General features: G+C 42.8%; 1 protein-coding gene across 9 annotated transcripts in view; it reads right to left on the reverse strand.

Annotated features, from left to right (window-relative positions):
* Positions 1-19,792, reverse strand: part of LOC134345281 (lisH domain-containing protein ARMC9) — a 150,451-nt gene that overhangs the window by 104,003 nt on the left and 26,656 nt on the right. For 6 of the 9 annotated variants that reach the window (XM_063045701.1, XM_063045705.1, XM_063045707.1 and 3 more), the window contains exons 7-9: positions 18,045-18,069; positions 9,362-9,522; positions 5,129-5,227 (exon numbers count right to left, since the gene is read on the reverse strand). In XM_063045701.1, the coding sequence (XP_062901771.1) occupies positions 5,129-5,227; positions 9,362-9,522; positions 18,045-18,069 (285 nt within the window). The remainder of the gene's footprint in view (positions 1-5,128; positions 5,228-9,361; positions 9,523-18,044; positions 18,070-19,792) is intronic. The other 3 variants (XM_063045708.1, XM_063045706.1, XM_063045702.1) reach the window with 1 other exon arrangement.

The following is a 19,792-nucleotide window of genomic DNA, read 5'->3' on the forward strand; positions in this document are numbered from 1 at the left end:
AGGGACATGATTATAGGACGGGAGGCCTAGGGAGAAAGAAAGTGGAGGGGAAGCCCAGAGGATGGGCAAGGTATAAGCCTATGGACTCTCACAGCTACCTGGACTATTCCTTTTCCCACTGTCTCTTGCAAAAATGCCATCCCCTTCTCGCAATTCCTCTGTCTCCGCTGCAACTGCTCTCAGGATGAGGCTTTTCATTCCAGGACGAAGGAGATGTCCTCCTTTTTTAAAGAAAGGGGCTTCCCTTCCTCCACCATCAACTCTGCTCTCAAACGCATCTCTCCCATTTCACGCACATCTGCTCTCACCCCATCCTCCCACCACCCCACTAGGAATAGGGTTCCCCTGGTCCTCACCTACCACCCCACCAGCCTCCGGGTCCAACATATAATTCTCTGTAACTTCTGCCACCTCTAACAGGATCCCACCACTCAGCAAATCTTTCCTTGCCCCCCTCTTTCTGCTTTCCGCAGGGATCACTCCCTACGTGACTCCCTTGTCCATTTGTCCCCCCATCCCTTCCCACCAATCTCCCTCCTGGCACTTATCCTTGTAGGCGGAACAAGTGCTACACATGCCCTTACACTTCCTCCCTTACCACCATTCAGGGCCCCAGACAGTCCTTCCAGGTGAGGTGACACTTCACCTGTGAGTCAGCTGGGGTGATATACTGCGTCCTGTGCTCTTGATGCGGCCTTCTATATATTGGCGAGACCCGATGCAGGCTGGGAGACCGTTTTGCTGAACACCTACGCTCTGTCCGCCAGAGAAAGCAGGATCTCCCAGTGGCCACACATTCTAATTCCACGTCCCATTCCCATTCTGATAGGTCTATCCACGGCCTCCTCTACTGTCAAGATGAAGCCACACTCAAGTTGGAGGAACAACACCTTATATTTCATCTGGGTAGCCTCTAACCTGATGGCATGAACATTGACTTCTCTAACTTCCGTTAATGCCCCACCTCCCCTTCGTATCCCATCCCTTATTTATTTATTTATTTTTTCTTTTTTCCCCCCCCTTTTTTTCTCTCTTTTTTCTCCCTCTGTCCCTCTCACTATAACACCTTGCCCATCCTCTGGGCTTCCCCCACTTTCTTTCTCCCTAGGCCTCCCGTCCTATGATCCTCTCCCTTCTCCAGCCTTGTATCCCTTTTGCCAATCAACTTTCCAGCTCTTAGCTCCATCCCTCCCCCTCCTGTCTTCTCCTATCATTTCGGATCTCCCCCTCTCCCTCCCACTTTCAAATCTCTTACTATCTCTTCTTTCAGTTGGTTCTGACGAAGGGTCTCAGCCCGAAACATCGACTGTACCTCTTCCTATAGATGCTGCTTGGACTGCTGCGTTCCCCAGCATTTTGTGTGTGTGTGTGTGTGTGTGTGTGTGTGTGTGTGTGTGTGTGTGTGTGTGTTGCTTGAATTTCCAGCATCTGCAGATTTCTTCGTGTTTGCGTAGGTAGAAACAAATATGGACATCAAATTATCCTTTGGGGTCATACAGCATGGAAACATGTCCTTTGGCCCAATCTGTCCTTGACAAGCAAGATGCCTGTTTAAGCTAGTCCTGTGTTTTGCCCTTAACCCTTTAAACTTTCTCTGATCAATGTAGACAGATAAAAGTATTTTAAATGTTCTTTAAATGTTCTAATTATTCCTCCAGTACTACATCCTGAGAGATTGTTCCTTATATCCAACACCCTTTTAAGCTTTGAATCTTTCCTCTCTCACTTTAAAACTATGCCCTCTAGTGTTAAGCTCATCTATCTTCTGAAAAGGACTGTGACCATTCATTTTAGTTACGCTCTTCATGATTTAATATGCAGCAAAAACACTCTCAGCCTATCCAATCTTTCCTTACATCTCAGCTGTCCAGTCTACAAAACATCTTTCCTGTAACTTGGTGACCAGAAGAGCACACAATATTCCACATGCAGTCACAGCAGCATCTTGCACAGGTGTAAAGTGATGTTCCAATCGACGAATGCAAGCTTGCCATATATTTTCTTCACTATTCTGTCTACTTGTGTCACCGTTTTCAAGGAACTCTGTAGTTGTACTCTTGGTCTCCCTGTTCTATAGCATTCCTCCGGGCTCTGACAAATAGTTGTGCAAATTCTGTCCTGGTTTACCTTCCCAAAGTGCAATACTTCACACATGTCATAGTTAAGTTCCATCAGCCTTTCTTTTCCTGCAGTACATGAATGAGGTGCTGGGTTATTAATTATAGCCAAACAGCTTCATGATCATTGTTACTAGTAACAGACTTATACAGAAAAATTAAAAAACAAACGAATTGTCAAATTATTATGGTGGGACTTAACCATATTCTATGATTTACTAGTTCAATTGGACTGTTATTTAATTGCTCGTTTAGTAACAGAGACAACTAAGGTAGAAATTAATTTTTGATCACAAGCAATAATGGCTACCTATTGTAAATTGATATTTGAATTTCATTAAAGATAATGCAACTGATAAGAGGAGTACAAAGAGACAGCTGATAATATTCAGTCTCTGATTCGGTGCAAGAAGGCTGCGAGTGGAACAGCTAAGGATTTCCGGAGTGAAGGCATTTTACTACTCAGGGTAAAAGGGCAGGAGGTGAAGATGGCGATGTGCCTGCACGTGCACAGCCCTCCGGTGAAAAATGCTGATTCGGAGACTTGAAGTTTTCAGATGACTCAGAGACGGATTGTGGTCGGGCATGGCAGGGAGAGTTTTTCTTCCTTCTCCCGACTGTGTGAGATATGGGACATTTGAGAGACTTTGAACTTTACTGTGCTCTTCATCAAGTTATGGTATTGTTGCACTGTTGTAACTATACGTTATAATTATGTGGTTTTGTCAGTTTTTTCAGTCTTGGTCTGTCCTGTGTTTTGTGATATCACACCGGAGGAAATATTGTATTATTTCTTAATGCATGCATTACTAAATGACAATAAAAGAGGACTACGTGTCTTCATAATCTGAGAGAGGCAAGACTGCGCAGGCATGTGACGTCAGCCAGTACAGTGGGAAAAGTTTAAAAAGACCACCATATCCAGCTGGCAGTGTTCGGAGTGGGCAGCGGAGTGAGAGGTAGCAGAGTGATAGGGCTTTGGCTCAATGAGATAAGGCGGTAATGAGGCAAGGTAGGTTTATCTGTGTTAATTGCGGAAAGGAAGTAGTATGTCTGTGAGGCCGGTTTTCTGTGCTTAGTGTCCGATGTGAGCAGTCCTGGAGTCTCCCAGCCTCCCGAACGGCCACATCTGCACCCGGTGTGTCGAGCTGCAGCTCCAAAGGGACCGCGTTAGGAAGCTCAATGACGTTCGTCTGGTCAGGGAGCGTGAGGAGGTGATAGAAAGGAGTTATAGGCAGGTGGTCACACCAGGGCCACGGGAGACAGACAAGTGGGTCACAGTCAGGAGAGGGAAGGGGAAGAGTCAGGTACTAGAGAGTACCCCTGTGGCTGTACCCCTTGACAATAAGTACTACTGTTTGAGTACTGTGGTGGGGGGGGGGGCAGAAGCAGCCTACCTGGGGGAAGCAACAGTGGCTGTGCCTCTGGCACAGTGTCCGGCGCTGTGGCTCAGAAGGGTAGGGAAAGGAAGAAGATGGCAGCAGTGATACGGGCTCTATAGTTAGGGGGTCAGACAGGCAATTCTGTGGATGCAGGAAAGAAACGCGGATGGTAGTTTGCCTCCGAGATGCCAGGATCCTAGATGTTTCTGATCACGTCCATGATATCCTGCAGTGGGAGGGAGAACAGCTAGAGGTCGTGGTACATATTGGTACCAATGACATGGGGAGGAAAAGGGAAGAGGTCCTGAAAAAAGACTACAGGGAGTTAGGAAGGAAGTTGAGAAGCAGGACCTCAAAGGTAGTAATCTTGGGATTACTGCCTGTGCCACGCAACAGTGAGTATAGGAATAGAGTGAGGTGGAGGATAAATGTGTGGCTGAGGGATTGGAGCAGGACCAGGGAATCAGATCTCTGGATCATTGGGACCTCTTTTGGGACAGGTGTGACCTGTACAAAAAGGACGGGCTGCACTTGAATCCCATGGGGACCAATATCCTGGAGGGAAGGTTTGTTAAAGCTACTGGGGAGAGTTTAAACTAAAATTGTTGGGGGGTGGGAACCGAACTGAAGAGACTTGGGAAGAGGCACCTGGCTCACAAATAGAGAAAGCTTGGAGACAGTGTGTGAAGGAGGATAGGCAGGTGATAGAGAAGGGACGCGCTCAGACGGACGGTTTGAGATGTGTCTATTTTAACATAAGGAGTATTGTGAACGAAGCGGATGAGCTTAGAGTGTGGATCAGTACTTGGAGCTATGATGTTGTGGCCATTACAGAGACTTGGATGGCTCAGGGACAGGAATGGTTACTTCAAGTGCCGGGTTTTAGATGTTTCAGAAAGGACAGGGAGGGAGGCAAAAGAGCTGGGGGCGTGGCACTGTTGAACAGAGATAGTGTCACAGCTGCAGAAAAGGTGGACATCATGGAGGGATTGTCTACAGAGTCTCTGTGGGTGGAGTACTGTGTACAGTTTTTGTCCCCCAATAACAAGAAAGATGCTAGTGAACCAGAAAGACTGCAGGATGTTGCCTGGACTTGGAGGCCTGAGTTACAAGGAGTGGTTGCATATACTAGGACTTTATTCATAGAATTTAGGAGATTAAGGGTGACCTGATAGAGGTATACAAGATCATGAGAAAGCAAAGTTTTCTCCCTTCCAAAGGGAGAGTGGTAAAACAAGACAGCAGATGTTTAAGATCAGAGGTGAGAGATTCAAAGAGGACATCAGGGGCAGTTTCTCCATGTAAAGGGTAATGTGGAATGAATTGCTAGAAACAGTGGTGGAGGCAGGGAACATTTAAAAACCATCTCGATGAGTAAATCGATAGTATAGGGGCTTAGAGGACCATGGACCAAAGACAGGGAGATGGGACTAATTCGGTGGGCAACAATGTCCACAAGACAAGAAGGAATGAAGTGCCTGTTTCCATGCTGTAGGACTGTATCACTTTACAAACTGAACCCAGTATTTGAAAACAAGCAGAATAATTACATATAATTACTCACAATTCAGGAATATTTCAGAATTATTTCACTAGATTAGTAAAAAAAAATCAATGTTTTGTACTCACTGTGCCTGGCCTTGTGAAGTCAATACTTTGGGCCATGTTTTGTCTTATTTGTTTACTAAACAATCGAACACATACACTCTGAAGGTACTCTGGGGTGATCTATTAACAGGAAATAGAAATGTAAATATGTTAAGCACTGTTCTGTTTTCTCACTGCTTTTACCTTTTTTGCATGTTCTATGTAGATCAAAGAATGCCTCAGCTAAGAAGTCAGGTGTAGTTGTTTGCTATTAGGTCGTTATAGACATGTGCTATATATGACGTGTAATGTTAACTAAACTGATTTGCCTTCAGCACTGACATGTTCACTTGAAGAGATAACTAGTCCTTGTGACTATCTTGAATTTCTTTCGAAATTCATCTTTCTAAAGATTTCAAAAGTTATCCCCAAATATCTAAAAGTGACACTTTACATCATAAAGATAATTAAAATCAGATCATTTGGGCATTCTATTGCAATGAGAACATAAATTAACAATTTTAATATAAATATTAAATACAGGTGTCCCCCGCTTTTCGAACGTTCGCTTTACAAAACCTCGCTGTTACGAAAGACCTACATTAGTTACCTGTTTTCGCTAACAGAAGGTGTTTTCACTGTTACAAAAAAAGGCAGCGCGCGCCCTGAGCAGCCAAGTTCCTCCCCCGGAACTGCATTCTAGCCGGCATTGTTTAAACACGTGCCTGTGAGCAGCAAGATGAGTTCCAAGGTATCGGAAAAGCCTAAGAGAGCTCGTAAGGGTGTTACACTTAGCGTAAAACTAGACATAGTTAAGCATTTTGATTGTGGTGAACGAAGTAAGGACAAAGTGAGTTTGGCTTTTGGAAATTGAGGAAGATGATGTTGAAGAGGTTTTGGCATCCCATGACCAAGAACTGATAAATGAAGAGCTGATGCAATTGGAAGAGGAAAGGATAACAATCAAAACCAAATGCAGTAGCGAATCGACCGAAAGTGAAGTCATCCAGGAACTGAACATGAAGCAACTGCATGAGATGATAGAAAAATGCGCGAGGCTAAGCAGTCAAGCATACTGTCGTTTTTCAAGCCTTCTGCATCAGCCACAGGAGATGATGAATCTCGACCTTCGACATCGAGGCAGACATGAACATGATCTGGCAGCCCTGATGGGAATAGACAACAATGAGATGACACCTCAGTGTCCCACCACCCAACCCCGGGCCACGGACCGATACATTGCCGTGGAGAATGCAGCGGTAGCCAGGATGCACCCAACACATCTTTAAGAAAAAAGTCGAAATAAACAAGCTAATTAATTAGGTGCCACCCAGCCTTCAATGTCAGCCCAGATCAGAGGCGATTGATTGCGTCGCCTCTGACCTGTGCCGACATTTACGTGCCAGGCAGCACCTAATTAATTAACTCGTTTATTTCAGCTTTTTTCTTAAAGATGTGCTGGGTGCGTTCCGGCCACCGCTGGACCGCTGAATGCTTCGCAGATTGGTGTCGGTCAACGGCCTGGAGGTTGGGGACCACTGCACCACCCCAGCCTCTGATGACTGAGCCTAACACACCATCAGTGTGTCCGGCGCTGTCTTCCTAATTCTGGTAAGTGATACTGCACTGTACATACATTATTTCTACTTTATATAGGCTGTGTATTTTTATGCGTTATTTGGTATGATTTGGCAGCTTCATAGCTTAAAAGTTACTGGAGAGAATGTTTCTGCCGAGAGTGCTTCCACGAGATTTTCGTTACCGAGAATAGTGTGGAAAAGATTGTAGAAAAGTATTTCTACTTTATATAGGCTGTGTATTTATCATATCATTCCTGCTTTTACTATATGATACTGTTATTTTAGGTTTTATGTGTTATTTGGTATGATTTGATAGGTTATTTTTTGGGTCTGCAAACGCTCACAAATTTTTCCCATATAAATAAATGGTAACTGCTTCTTCACTTTACGACATTCCGGCTTACGAACTGTTTCATAGGAACGCTCTACCTTCGAATAGCGGGGGAAACCTGTACATGGCTTTGCTAGTTACTCTAATGCATTTTTGTATACATTTTGGCAATCATGAATTAAATAGCAGCAAGTACCTAGCAAATGATTCTAAAGTCTTTAATGATACGCAAATCCTATTTGTTTTGAATTCACAATCAAAGTAAAACTACACTTCTAATTTGACCATTTACTTCCTAATTCATGGCTGCACCTAAGCAATAATATGCAATGATCCATGGGAGATTTGAAGTGAAATTATCTAGAGGATGTCAAGAGTATTATTTAAATTGGCTGTAGAATTGGGAAAAAATGATGTACAAAGGCACCTGGGCATCTTCATACACAAGTACGTGAAAGCAAACAATACAGGTGCAGCTTGCAATTATAAAGGCAAATGGTTCATTGGCCTTAGCTGCAGGATCTTTTAAGCACAGGGAGAAGGATAATCCTTCTAGGATTATCACACTAGGGGCGTTGTATATAGTTTTGGTCTTCCAACCTAAGGAAACTTTGATGCAACTGGAATGAAGGTTTACCTGACTAAGTCCTGGGAATGGCAAGACAGTCATATGAGCAGAGATCAGCTTGATTTGGCTCGAATTCACTGGAGTTTAGAAGAATGAGGGTTTCATTTTAATATTCAAAATTCTGAGAGTACTGGACAGACTGGATGAGGATAAAATGTCCTCTGCTGGCTGGGGGATTCTAGAACTTGATGTCACAGTCTTGAGATAAGGGTTAAGTCTGCCCTCACCCACATTTCCTCCACTTTCTGGACATTCGCACCATCCCATTTTCATGCCGCCTTTAACAGAGATGGAATTCCTTGTCTTCAGCTATAATGCATGAGATTCCACATCGAGCACATCATTCTCCACAACCCACCATCTTCAACAGGATCCTACCTCATCTTTATTGACACCCCCACTCCCTGCTTTCCACAGGGACAGCTATCTCCGTGATTCCCTTGTACGTGTCTCCCTCCTGGCGTTTATCTAAGCAAGCAGAAGAGGTACTACATATATTCATTCATCTCCTCCCTTGCCACCAGTCAGGGCCCCAAACAGCCTTTCCAGGTGAGGGAACATTTCATCTCTGAGTCAATCACAGTCATCCACTGTATCATCCCCTTGTGGCTTCCTCTACATCAGAGAGACTCAAAGAAGATTGGGGGACTGCTTTGCCAAGTGCCCTTACTTTGTCCACAACAAACAGGATTTCCTGGCGGCCAACCATTTTAATTTCAATCTCAATTCCCCTTCCAACATGCTGGTCCATGGCCGCCTCTATTGCCATGATGAGGCGACTCTCAGGTTGGAGGAACAACATCTCATATTCCACCTGGGTAGCCTCCAACCTGATGGCATGAACATTAACTTCTCTTCCCCTTCCCTCTTCTTCAATTCCCCAACCTAGTCACCCTTTTACCTCCTTTCCTCATTTGCCTATCACCTTCCTCTGATGCCCCCATCTCCTTCCCTTTCTCCCAAGGTACGCTTTTCTCTCTTACCAGATTCCTTCTTATTCAGTCCTTTACTTTTTCTTCCTATCACCTCCCAACCGCTCACTTCATTCCCCCTTCCCCACCCACCCACCTTCCCCCAATTTGGCTTCACCTATTACCTTCTAGCTTGTACTGCTTCTCCCCCACCCCCACCACTTCTTAGTCTGGTTTCTTCCTCTTTCTTTTCTGGTCCTGATAAAGGGTTTCAGTCCAAAATATCGACTTCTTTTTCCTTTCCCTAGATGCGGCCTGACCTGCAGTTCCTCCAGCATTTTTTGTGTGTTACTCTGAGTTTTCAGCATCAGTAGAATCTCTTGTCATTAAGTCTAAGGACTGAGATGAAGAAAAATTTCTACACTCAGAGAATGATAAACCCAAGAGATTCTCAACCACACAACATTATGGAGGATATATCACCTAATGTACTTAAGAAGAATACACCTTTCTAGAATGAAGAGGTGTCAAGTGGTATGAGAATATGTAATTGAGAGATAGTTAGATGGTACTTAATGATCAAGACATCCTTATTATGTCAACTGAAAAGTTACTGCTGAATTTACATTAAAATACATTTTGTATGAACTATTCACATAAAAATCAATGACATACATGAAACACTTTGAGGAAGATCATAAAAATCATACATCACAGATTATTCACTGATATTTTTACAGCACTGTTGTTCAAATTTTAAAATATTTATACAATCACAAAATGATACATCAAAAGTATAAACCAATTAGTTGATAAATATCTCACCATCTTCCCATTTACTGTAGCTTCTAAGGAATCAACTAGCTCTGCAGTGACTCCAATCAGGTTATGGTAATCCGCTTGTAACTTGTTGTAACTTTTCATGTATGTTGCTGCTTTCTGCTGGGTCTCTGTTAACTGTCGCTGGAGTTGATGCACCAATTCTGCTAATGTAATGTCAACACAATTATCTTTAATTGGTTCTTGTTTATAAATGAAATGAATTCTTTTCATGCAGACATTTTCAACGAAAAGCTGTCATGTTCAACTTGCTTCATCAATATAAGACCATAAGACATAGGAGCAGAATTAGGACATCTGGCCCATTGAGTCTGCTCCACCATTCAATCATGGCTGATTCTATTTTTTTTTATATCTCCTCCTCAGTCCCGGTTCCCAGCCTTCTCCCCATTACCTTTGATGCCATGTCCAACCAAGAACCTATCAATCTCTGCCTTAAGTACACCCAACGACCTGGCCTCCACAGCTGCATGTGGCAACAAATTCCACAAATTCACCACCCTCTGGCCAAAGAAATTTCTCCGCATCTCTGTTTTGAAAGGTTGCCCCTCTAGCCTGAGGCTGTGCCCTCTTGTCTTAGACTCTCCCACCACGGGAAACATCCTTTCCACATCTACTCTGTTTAGGCCTTTCAACATTCGAAAGGTTTCAATGAGATCCCCTCTCATTCTTCTGAATTCCAGTGAGTACAGAACCAGAGTCATCAAACGTTCCTCTTATGGTAACCCTTTCATTCCTGGAATCATCCTTGTGAACCTCCTCTGGACCCTCTCCAATGCCAGCACATCTTTTCTAAGATGAGGGGCCCAAAACCATTCACATTACTCAAGATGAGACCTCACCAGTGCCTTATAAAGCCTCAGCATCACATCCTTGCTTTTGTATTCTAGACCTCTTGAAATGAATGCGAACGTGGCCTTCGCCTTCCTCACCACCGACTCAACCTGAAAGTTAACCTTCAGGGTGTTCTGCACAAGGACCCCCAAGTTCCTTTGCATCTCAGATTTTTGGATTTTCTCCCCATTTAGAAAATAGTCCACACATTTGTTTCTACTGCCAAAATACATGACCATGTATTTCCCAACAGTGTATTTCATTTGCCACTTTCTTGCCCATTCTCCTAATCTAAGTCCTTCTGCAGCCTTCCTGTTTCCTCAACACTACCTGCCCCTCCACCAATCTCTGTATCATCTGCAAATTTGACAACAAAGCCATCTATTCCATCATCTAAATCATTTATATACACATAAAAAGAAATGGTCTTAACACCGACCCCTGTGGACACCACTAGTCACTGACAGCCAACCAGAAAAGGATTCTTTTATTCCTACTTGCTGCTTCCTACCAATCAGCCAATGCTCTAACCACGTTAGTAACTTTCCTGTAACACCATGGGTTCTTAACTTGCTAAGCAGTTTCATGTGTGGAACCTTGTCAAAGGCCTTCTGTAAGTCCAAATATACAACATCCACTGCATCCCCTTTATCTATCCTATTTGTAATCTTCTCAAAGAATTCCAACAGGTTTGTCAGGCAGGATTTTCCCTGAAGGAAACCATGCTGACTTTGTACTATCTTGTCCTGTGTCACCAAGTACTCCATAACCTTACCCTTAACAATCGACTCTAACATCTTCCCAACCACTGAGGTCAGGCTACCTGGTCTATAATTTCCTTTCTCCTTTCTCAAAGAATGGAGTAACATTTGCAATTTTCCAGTCCTCTGGCACCATACCAGGGTCCAATGATTATTTCTAATGCTACCACTATCTCTAACACTACCTCTTTCAGAACCCTAGGGTGCAGTTCATCTGGTCTTTCAGCTTTTTGAGCACCTTCTCTCTTGTAGCAGTAAGCATACCCACTTCTCTTCCTTCACACACTAAATTATCAGGCATACTGCTAGTGTCTTCCACAGTGAAGACCGACGCAAAATACTCATTTTGTTCATCAGCCATCTCCTTGTCCCGCATTATTATTTCTCCTGCCTCATTTTCTAGCAGTCCTATATCCACTCTCATTTCCCTTTTATTTTTAACACACTTGAAAAAACTTCTACTATCCACTTTGATATTATTTGCTAGTTTGCTTTCACATTTCATCTTTTCCCTTCTCATGAATTTTTTAGTTGCTCTCTATAGGTTTTTAAAAATTTCCCAATCCTCTATCTTCCCACTAATTTTTGCTTTGTTGTATGCCCTTTCTTTTGCTTTTACAATAGCTTTGACTTTCCTTGTCAGCCATGGTTGTACTATTTTACCACTTGAGTATTTCTTCATTTTTGGAATACACATGTCCTGCACCTTCCTCATTTTCCCCAAAACGCATGCCATTGCTGCTCGGCTGACATCCCTGCCAACAGCTCCTTCCAACTTACTTTGGCCAACTCCTCTCTCATACCACTGTAATTTCCCTTACTCCACTGAAATACTGCTACATCACACTTTACTTTCTCCCTATCAAATTTCAAGTTGAACACAATCATATTGTGATCACTGCTTCCTTAGTTCTTTTACCTTAAGCTCCTTAATCACCTCCAGTTCATAACGTAACATCCAATCCAGTATAGCTGATCCCCAAGTAGGCTCACTGACAAACTGACCTAAAAAGCCATCTCTCAGGCATACAACAAACTCAGTCTCTTGAGATCCATTACCAGTCTGGTTTTCCCAACCGATCCTGCATGCTTCTACCATTTGTGCATTTATCAAACCATTACAGTCCTTAGACACCATCCTGGAAGATGATTACCAAGGCCTCTGCATTTTGGTCCAGTCCCTCAGCAACTAGGATGCATCCTACCTGGACGAAGGTAATTTCCTGAAACATAGTACAGTCATAACATGGAAGGAGGCTATTGATCTTAAAAAAATCCACACTGGATCTAAGCAATCTACCCAGTGCCTTTCTCAGGCCTCCCCCCAAAAACCCTACAAATTCTTTCCTTTAAACTAGTCATTCAGCACTTGTTGAATGTTATAATTGAATCTGCTTCCACTGTGATTCCTCACATCCTAACCACCCGACATGAAACAATTTTCTTGTGACATTTTGATTGTTGGTGTCAAGGCCAGTGTCTGCCTGATAGTGTCTTGCCAGGTTAAAGGTCAGGATGCCATGTGATTTTTTTGATCATTTCCTCACTCTACCAATTTTTTTGAACTATGCAATTACATCCAAAGGTTTTTCAGTTTGTTTACCCATTTTGGACATCTGACCTCTAATTTATATTGCATTTTCCCATTCTTCTCACTGAAGTATAATGCTTAAATTTCATCTGCCATTCTACCTGCCCGTTTATATCTCCTTGAAATATGCCATTAATCTCCTCACAGGTCACTATGCCTCTAAATTTTATTATCTGCAAATTTGGAAAATAGTACAATACTACGGGGTAGTACACCAAAGTTAAGAAAAGCAGTGGTCCCAATAATAATTACTTTATCCACTTTAAGTTCAATTTCTATCTCATCCACAATTACATCTTCTTTTACTGGGACTCCAGTGATTTCGTATGGATCAGAAATAATATCTCTTCCTCGCTGACAATCAACACAGATGCACTTCAGTGACACATGGTTAGCCCAATGCTCTAATCTCACTACACTCATGACTGTGCAGCAAGGCAGAACTCAGAAGCCATCTACAAAATCACCGACGACACAATCTCCGATGATAATGAGGAAGCATACAAGACTGAGATAGATTAGCTGGTTCAGTGGTACCTTGCACTCAATGTCAGTAAGACCAAGGAACTGATTGTGGACTTCGGGAAGGGGAAATCAGGAGAAGTATTCCTCATTAAAGAGTCAGCAGTGGAAAGGGTGAGCAGCTTCAAGTATCTGCTGGATGTCAACATCTCAGAAGATATATCCTGGGCCTAACATATTGATGCAATTATCAAGAAAGCAGGCTAGCAGCTATACTTCATTAGGAATTTGAGAAGACTTGATATGTCACCAAAGTCTCTCGCAAATTTCTACAGATGTACCACATTCTGACTGGTTGCATCACCATCTGGCAGGGAGGTACCAATGCATTGGATTGGAAAACGCTGCAGAAGGCTGCAGACTCAACAAGCTCCATCATGGCACTAGCCTCCCCACCATCATCTTAAACAGGTGATGTCTCATGAAGGGCACTCACCATCCAGGACATGCCCTCTGATCATTACTACCATCAGCGAGGAGGTAGAGGAGCCTGAAGATGCATACTCAATGTTTTAGGAACAGCTTCTTCCCTTCTGTCATCAGATTCCTGTCTGGTCTGTGAACCCAGGAACACTACCTCACTATTTCAGATTCAGACGCATTTATTTATCACATGCAGATCGGAACATACAGTGAAATACATTGTTTACATTAACAACCAACACAGCCTCAGGATGTGCTGGGAGTAGCCCGCAAGTGTCACCACAAATTCTGATGCTAACACAGCATGCCCAAAATGTTCAGCAGAACAGCACAAGCAACAACAACAGTACAGCAACAAGACAAGCTTTTTCCCTCCTTCCCATCCACTCACACAAACAGACAGTCCTCCAGCCCCAGCCTCTGGGTCTCTAGTCAGGCTCTGACTTCCCCAGTATTCTGGCAGATCCAGGGCTACGTCCATCGGACTTCAACTTGTAGACATCTGATCGACCTTTTATTTTGCATCATTTAAAATTTTTTTTTACTGTATGTATCCAAATGTTATGTGTTGAACTGTCCAGCTGCCGCTAAACAACAAATTTCACGACACATGTCAGTGATAATAAACCTGATTCTGATTCTTCCATGGTAAAGACCAATGTGAAATATTCACTTAGTTCATCAGTCATGCCTTGGCCTCCATGAGTAGATTTCCTGGTTATCCTCAGAAGGCTCTTCCTTTCTCTTAAAATCCTTTTTTGCTTCATCTTTAGAGTACTTTTAGACACACTTTTGTGTTTCCTGCCGAATCTTTTCTCATGCCCTCTTTCTCTCTCATTATCTCTTTTACTTCCTCTCTGAACTTTCTATGATAGATTTAGTTTTATTTGTGGTCAGATTTTAACAAACAGTGTGGGTGCAAGATGGAAATGTGGTTCAGGATTGTTAGGTTAATTGGCTAGTGTAAACTGCCCATAGTGTTACGGAGTGGTATAATCTGTGAAGAGCTGATGGAAATATAGGGTGAATAAGAATATGCTAAGTAATAAGAAAATATGAAAAACTGTCAGAGCCACACACACAAATTTCTGGAGGAACTCAGCAAGTCAAGGAACACCTATGGAACTGAATAAACAGTCAACATTTCAGGCCAAGGCCTTTCATCAAGACTGGAAAGGAAGGGGGAAGAAACCAGAATAAGAAGGTGGAAGAAGGAGAAATACAAGGTAGCAGGTGATAGGTGAAGACAGGTGGGTGGGGGAGAGGGGAAGATAAGGAAAGAAGCTGAGATGTGATGGAAAAGCCAAAGGGCTGAAGTGGAAAAGGTAGAGGGCTGGAGAAGAAGGAATCTAACAGGAGAGGAGAGTGAACCATGAGTGAAAAGGGAGGAGGAGGAGCACCAGGGGAGATAGTAGTCAGATGAAAGGCCCTTCATCGAGAGGAACCCCATTCTTTGAAGGAGGACATCTCTGATATACTGGAAAGGAAAGAATCATCCTGGAAACAAATACGGTGGAGATGAAGGAACTAAGAAAAGGGAATGGTATTTTTACAGTTGACAGGTGGGAAGAGGTATAGTCAAGATAGCCATGGGAGTCAAGAGGTTTATAAAATATATCCGTAGTCAAATTGTCTCCAAAAATGGAGACAGAGAAATTGAAAAAAAGGGAGAGAGGTGTCAGAAATGGACTAAGTGAATTTAATCAATGGTAGAGGAAGGGAAACTCCATTCTTGATTCGATGGTGGAGGAAGGGAAACCCCAAAACTCCCTTCCTCCACCATTGATATTCCCCTTACCTGCATTTCCCAGACATCCACCTTCACCCAATCTTCCCACTGCCCTACAGGGATAGTTCCTCATGTCCTCAGCTTCCACCCCACGAGCCTCCACATCTAGCACATCTTTGCAAATTCTGCTATCTTCAACAGAACCCTATGACCAAGCACATCTTTACCTCTCTCCAGCTGCTGCTTTCCAAAGGAATTGCTCCCTCTGTAATTCCCTTGTCCATTTGTCACTCCCCACCAATCTCCCTCCTGGCATTTATCCCTGCAAGTAGAAGTACTACACCTGCCCAGTCACCTCCTCCCTCATCTCCGTTCAGAGCCCCAAACAGTCCTTCCAAGTGAAGCAACACTTCACCTGTAACTATCATAAAAGTTGCTGGTGAACACAGCAGGCCAGGCAGCATCTCTAGGAAGAGGTGCAGTCGACGTTTCAGGCCGAGACCCTTCGTCAGGACTAACTGAAGGAAGAGTAAGGGATTTGGAAGTTGGAGGGGGAGTGGGAGATCCGAAATGATAGGAGAAGACAGGAGGGGGAGGGATGGAGCCAAGAGCTGGACAGGTGATTGGCAAAGGGGATATGAGAGGATCATGGGGCAGGAGGCCTAGGGAGAAAGAAAAGAGGAGGGGAACCCAGAGGATGGGCAAGGGGTATAGTGAGGGGGACAGAGGGAGAAAAAGGAGAGAGAGAAAAAGAATCCGTCTGGGTAGCCTCCAACCTGATGGCATGAACATCGACTTCTCTAACTTCCGCTAATGCCCCACTTCCCCCTCGTACCCCATCTGTTACTTTATTTTTATACACACATTCTTTCTCTCACTCTTCTTTTTCTCCCTCTGTCCCTCTAAATATACCCCTTGCCCATCCTCTGGGTCCCCCCACACCTTCCTTGTCTTTCTTCCCGGACCTCCTGTCCCATGATCCTCTCGTATCCCTTTTGCCTATCACCTGTCCAGCTCTTGGCTCCATCCCTCCCCCTCCTGTCTTCTCCTATCATTTTGGATCTCCCCCTCCAACTTTCAAATCCCTTACTCACTCTTCCTTCAGTTAGTCCTTACGAAGGGTCTCGGCCTGAAACGTCGACTGCACCTCTTCCTAGAGATGCTGCCTGGCCTGCTGCGTTCATCAGCAACTTTTATGTGTGTTGCTTGAATTTCCAGCATCTGCAGAATTCCTGTTGTTCACCTGTAACTATGTTAGGTTCGTCTACTCTGGACTCGGCCTCCACTACATTAGTGAAACCAGACGTAGATTAGGGAACAGCTTTGTCGAGCACTTTCACTCCATTTGCTGAAAGCATGGTTTCTTGATCGCCATCAATCTTAGTTCCAATTCCCATTCATATTCCAACATTTTGGTGCCTGGCCTCCTTTACTGCCACGAGGAGGCCACTCTCAGGATGGAGGAGAAAACCTCATCTGTGTAGCTTCCAACCTGATGGCATTAACATTGTTTTCTCCAAGTTTTGGTATTTTCTCCCCCTCTCACTTCTCTCTTCTTCAGTTCTCCACTCTGGTCCCCCTCCTACTCTTTTCTTCTTCTCACCTACCTATCATCACCCTCTGGTGTCCCCTCGCCTTCCTTTTCTCCCAATATTCATTCTCCTCTCCTTTCAAATTCCTTCATCTCCAGGCTTTACCTTTTCCACTTATCACATCCCAGCTTCTTACTTCATTCCCACTCCCCCACCCTAGCTTCACCTACCACTTTCCAGCTTGTACTCCATCCTCTCCCCAAGCTTGTTCTGGCTCCTTCCCCTCTCATTTTGAGCCCTGAAGGGTCTTAGGCTGAAATGTCATCTGTTTATTCATTTCTATAGATACTGCCTAACCTGCTGAGTTCCTCCAGTATTTTGTGTGAGTTGCTTTGGATTTCATCTACAGCATTTCTTGCGTTTATGAAAATTTGTCATGTCTTCTTGCTGTTTATTCTTATAATTTTAGCCAACTCAGGGTCTCTGGTGTTAATTTCTCTACCCCCACCCCCATGGGAAAGTTCCTATTTCCCCATCAAAAAAAAATCCCTAAATGAACACAAACCAAAAAAGAGTTTTCTTTCAATTTGATAAAGCAAATATAGACTTACTAAGGATAGTAATTTGTTTGCAATATTGAACTGAAGCCTAGATTGTGAAACCCCCTGGTGATGATGACAGACAATTCCCAAATAACAAATACTCAAGCATGACTGTAACTTGCCACGAGGAGTCATGGACATGCTATATTGGGTCATGATCTACTTCTTTATTTTGTTCCCAGCTTTATGAACTGAAGGCCTTATGTAAAACTTACAAAATTCAGCACACACTGTTTTTATCAACACGTCTCCAACAATTTCAAGACACCAGGATTGAATGAGGAAAGATGGGAAGATGGTAAATTGGGTCATTAACATCAACATAAACCGGTCGGACCAGTTACTCCATTTATACAATGGAATACTATATAACACAATAAGATGGGCACTGTCAGTGAATAATTTTGTTTATATAATTTTTTTATACCACTGGACTTTCAAAAGACAGTAGTATTTTTGTACCATTATTCAAATAAAATATTCAAGTGGGCAAGCAGCTGAAAATATCGAAAATCATCTGAAAATTGTAGTAAATTGTCAAATGTTTAAATTTTCACCCCAAAAAAGGATTAAAAGGTTTCTGTAATGTCTGGATGATTACAAGTTCACCATCTTTTGTGTGAAAATAATGAATAACAATCTTAAAAGTCACAAATTAAATTGAACAGCATTACCTTTGTACTCGTGTCCATTTTCTTTCTTTGAAAGATAGGTCAAGGATAATTACTTTTACATTCAGCAAACACTTAACTTTTATAGAAATTGTAATATAAATTAACAACCTCTATATCCTGCTAGTACCCCAAGTTTTAACATCAAAGGCTTCATGGGCTGAATGAATGGATATCTATCAGGCAGATGAAATACAAAATAAAAAAAAATAAGAGGAGATAAAAAGAATAGAAAAGTGGAGTATTGTTTTAAACGGTGAGAGACTGAATGATGTTGGTGTTCAGAAGGACATGGGCATAAGTGAACATGTGGTTACACCATGCGATTAGGAAGCCATATGGCTTACACGGCAAGAGGATTTGAGTATGTGGAAAACTATACATTTCTGGTCTTCCAACCTAAGAAAGAATAGACTTGAGATAAAGAGTGCAACAGGGGTTCATTAGATTTGATTCCAGATCAATAGATTTATCCATCACTTGTGTCATTCACTGTCTCTTGACCTCCATTCTATAACAGGTATTTCTTCTGTTTTCTTCATCTCTCTCCCACTTATTCGCAATTTATACAAAATGAGATATTCTGTCATACCCATCTCACAGGCAATTAAACTTTCCTCAAGTAAGAAGGCTGAGACTAACCACAAACAGTAACATCAGAAAAATAAAGCAGCCAAATAATTAATAAATTAGCTTGTTCATATGTCCATCTGTTGTCTATCTTCTCGGAAAAAGGACTATATATCCATTACTATTGTTCAGCTCTACTACTCTCTCTGCAAGTGCTGCCGGAGTGTTTTCACTATTGTGTGCCTTCATTCTAAACCATCAGTATTTGCAGCATTTTATCTTTCCATTATACGCATCCTCTCCCCACTGCTTATACTCCAAATATTTACTAATTTACTCTTACTAAGTTGTTTGATATTTTTGAGGCAGTGATGAAGATGATTGATAAAGGTAGAGCTAAGGATTTTAGTAAGGTGTTGACCATTGTCCCTCATGGGAGGGTCATCCAGAAGACTATAATGCATGGGAGCCACAGTGAATATGCCATATGCATTCAGAATTGGCTTGCCCATAGGAGACAGAGGGTAATGATGATGGGGTTTATTCTGGCTGGAGGTCTGTGACCAGGGGCGTTCTGCAGAGAACTGTACTGGGACCACTGCTGTTGGTGGTCCATATAAATGAATTGGATGAAAATGTAGATAGGTAGGCTAGTAAGCTTGCAGATGATATATGGATTGGTGTTGACACAGAAGATTGGCAAAGATATTGCAGGATACAGCACAGTTGCAGATATGGGTGGAGAAATAGCAGATAAGAGTTTAGTCTGGGCAAATGTGCAAAGACAATGCACTATTAATAGCAAGACTTTGAACAGTGTTGATGTGCAGAGAGATCTTGGGGTCCAAATCCATAAGTGGCCACACAGATTGATGGGCTGGTAAAGAAGGCGTGTGGCATGCTTACTTTAATAAGTTGAGGAATGGAGTTCAAAGATTAGAAAGTTATGTTGCAGCTTTATAAAACTCTAGTTAGGCCACATATGGAGTATTGCATTCAGTTCTGGTCACCCCCATTATAGAAAGGATGTTGTGGCTTTGAAGAGGATGCAGAAGAAGTTTGTCAGGATGCTGCCCGCATCAGAGGGCATGAGCTATAAAGAGAGATTGGACAATCTTAATTTTCTTTGTCTGGTGTAGTGGAATCTGAGGGAAGATTTTATACAGATTCATAAGATCATG

This window comes from Mobula hypostoma, chromosome 4, assembly GCF_963921235.1.
Source record: "Mobula hypostoma chromosome 4, sMobHyp1.1, whole genome shotgun sequence".
In the NCBI taxonomy this organism is placed as follows: domain Eukaryota; kingdom Metazoa; phylum Chordata; class Chondrichthyes; order Myliobatiformes; family Myliobatidae; genus Mobula; species Mobula hypostoma.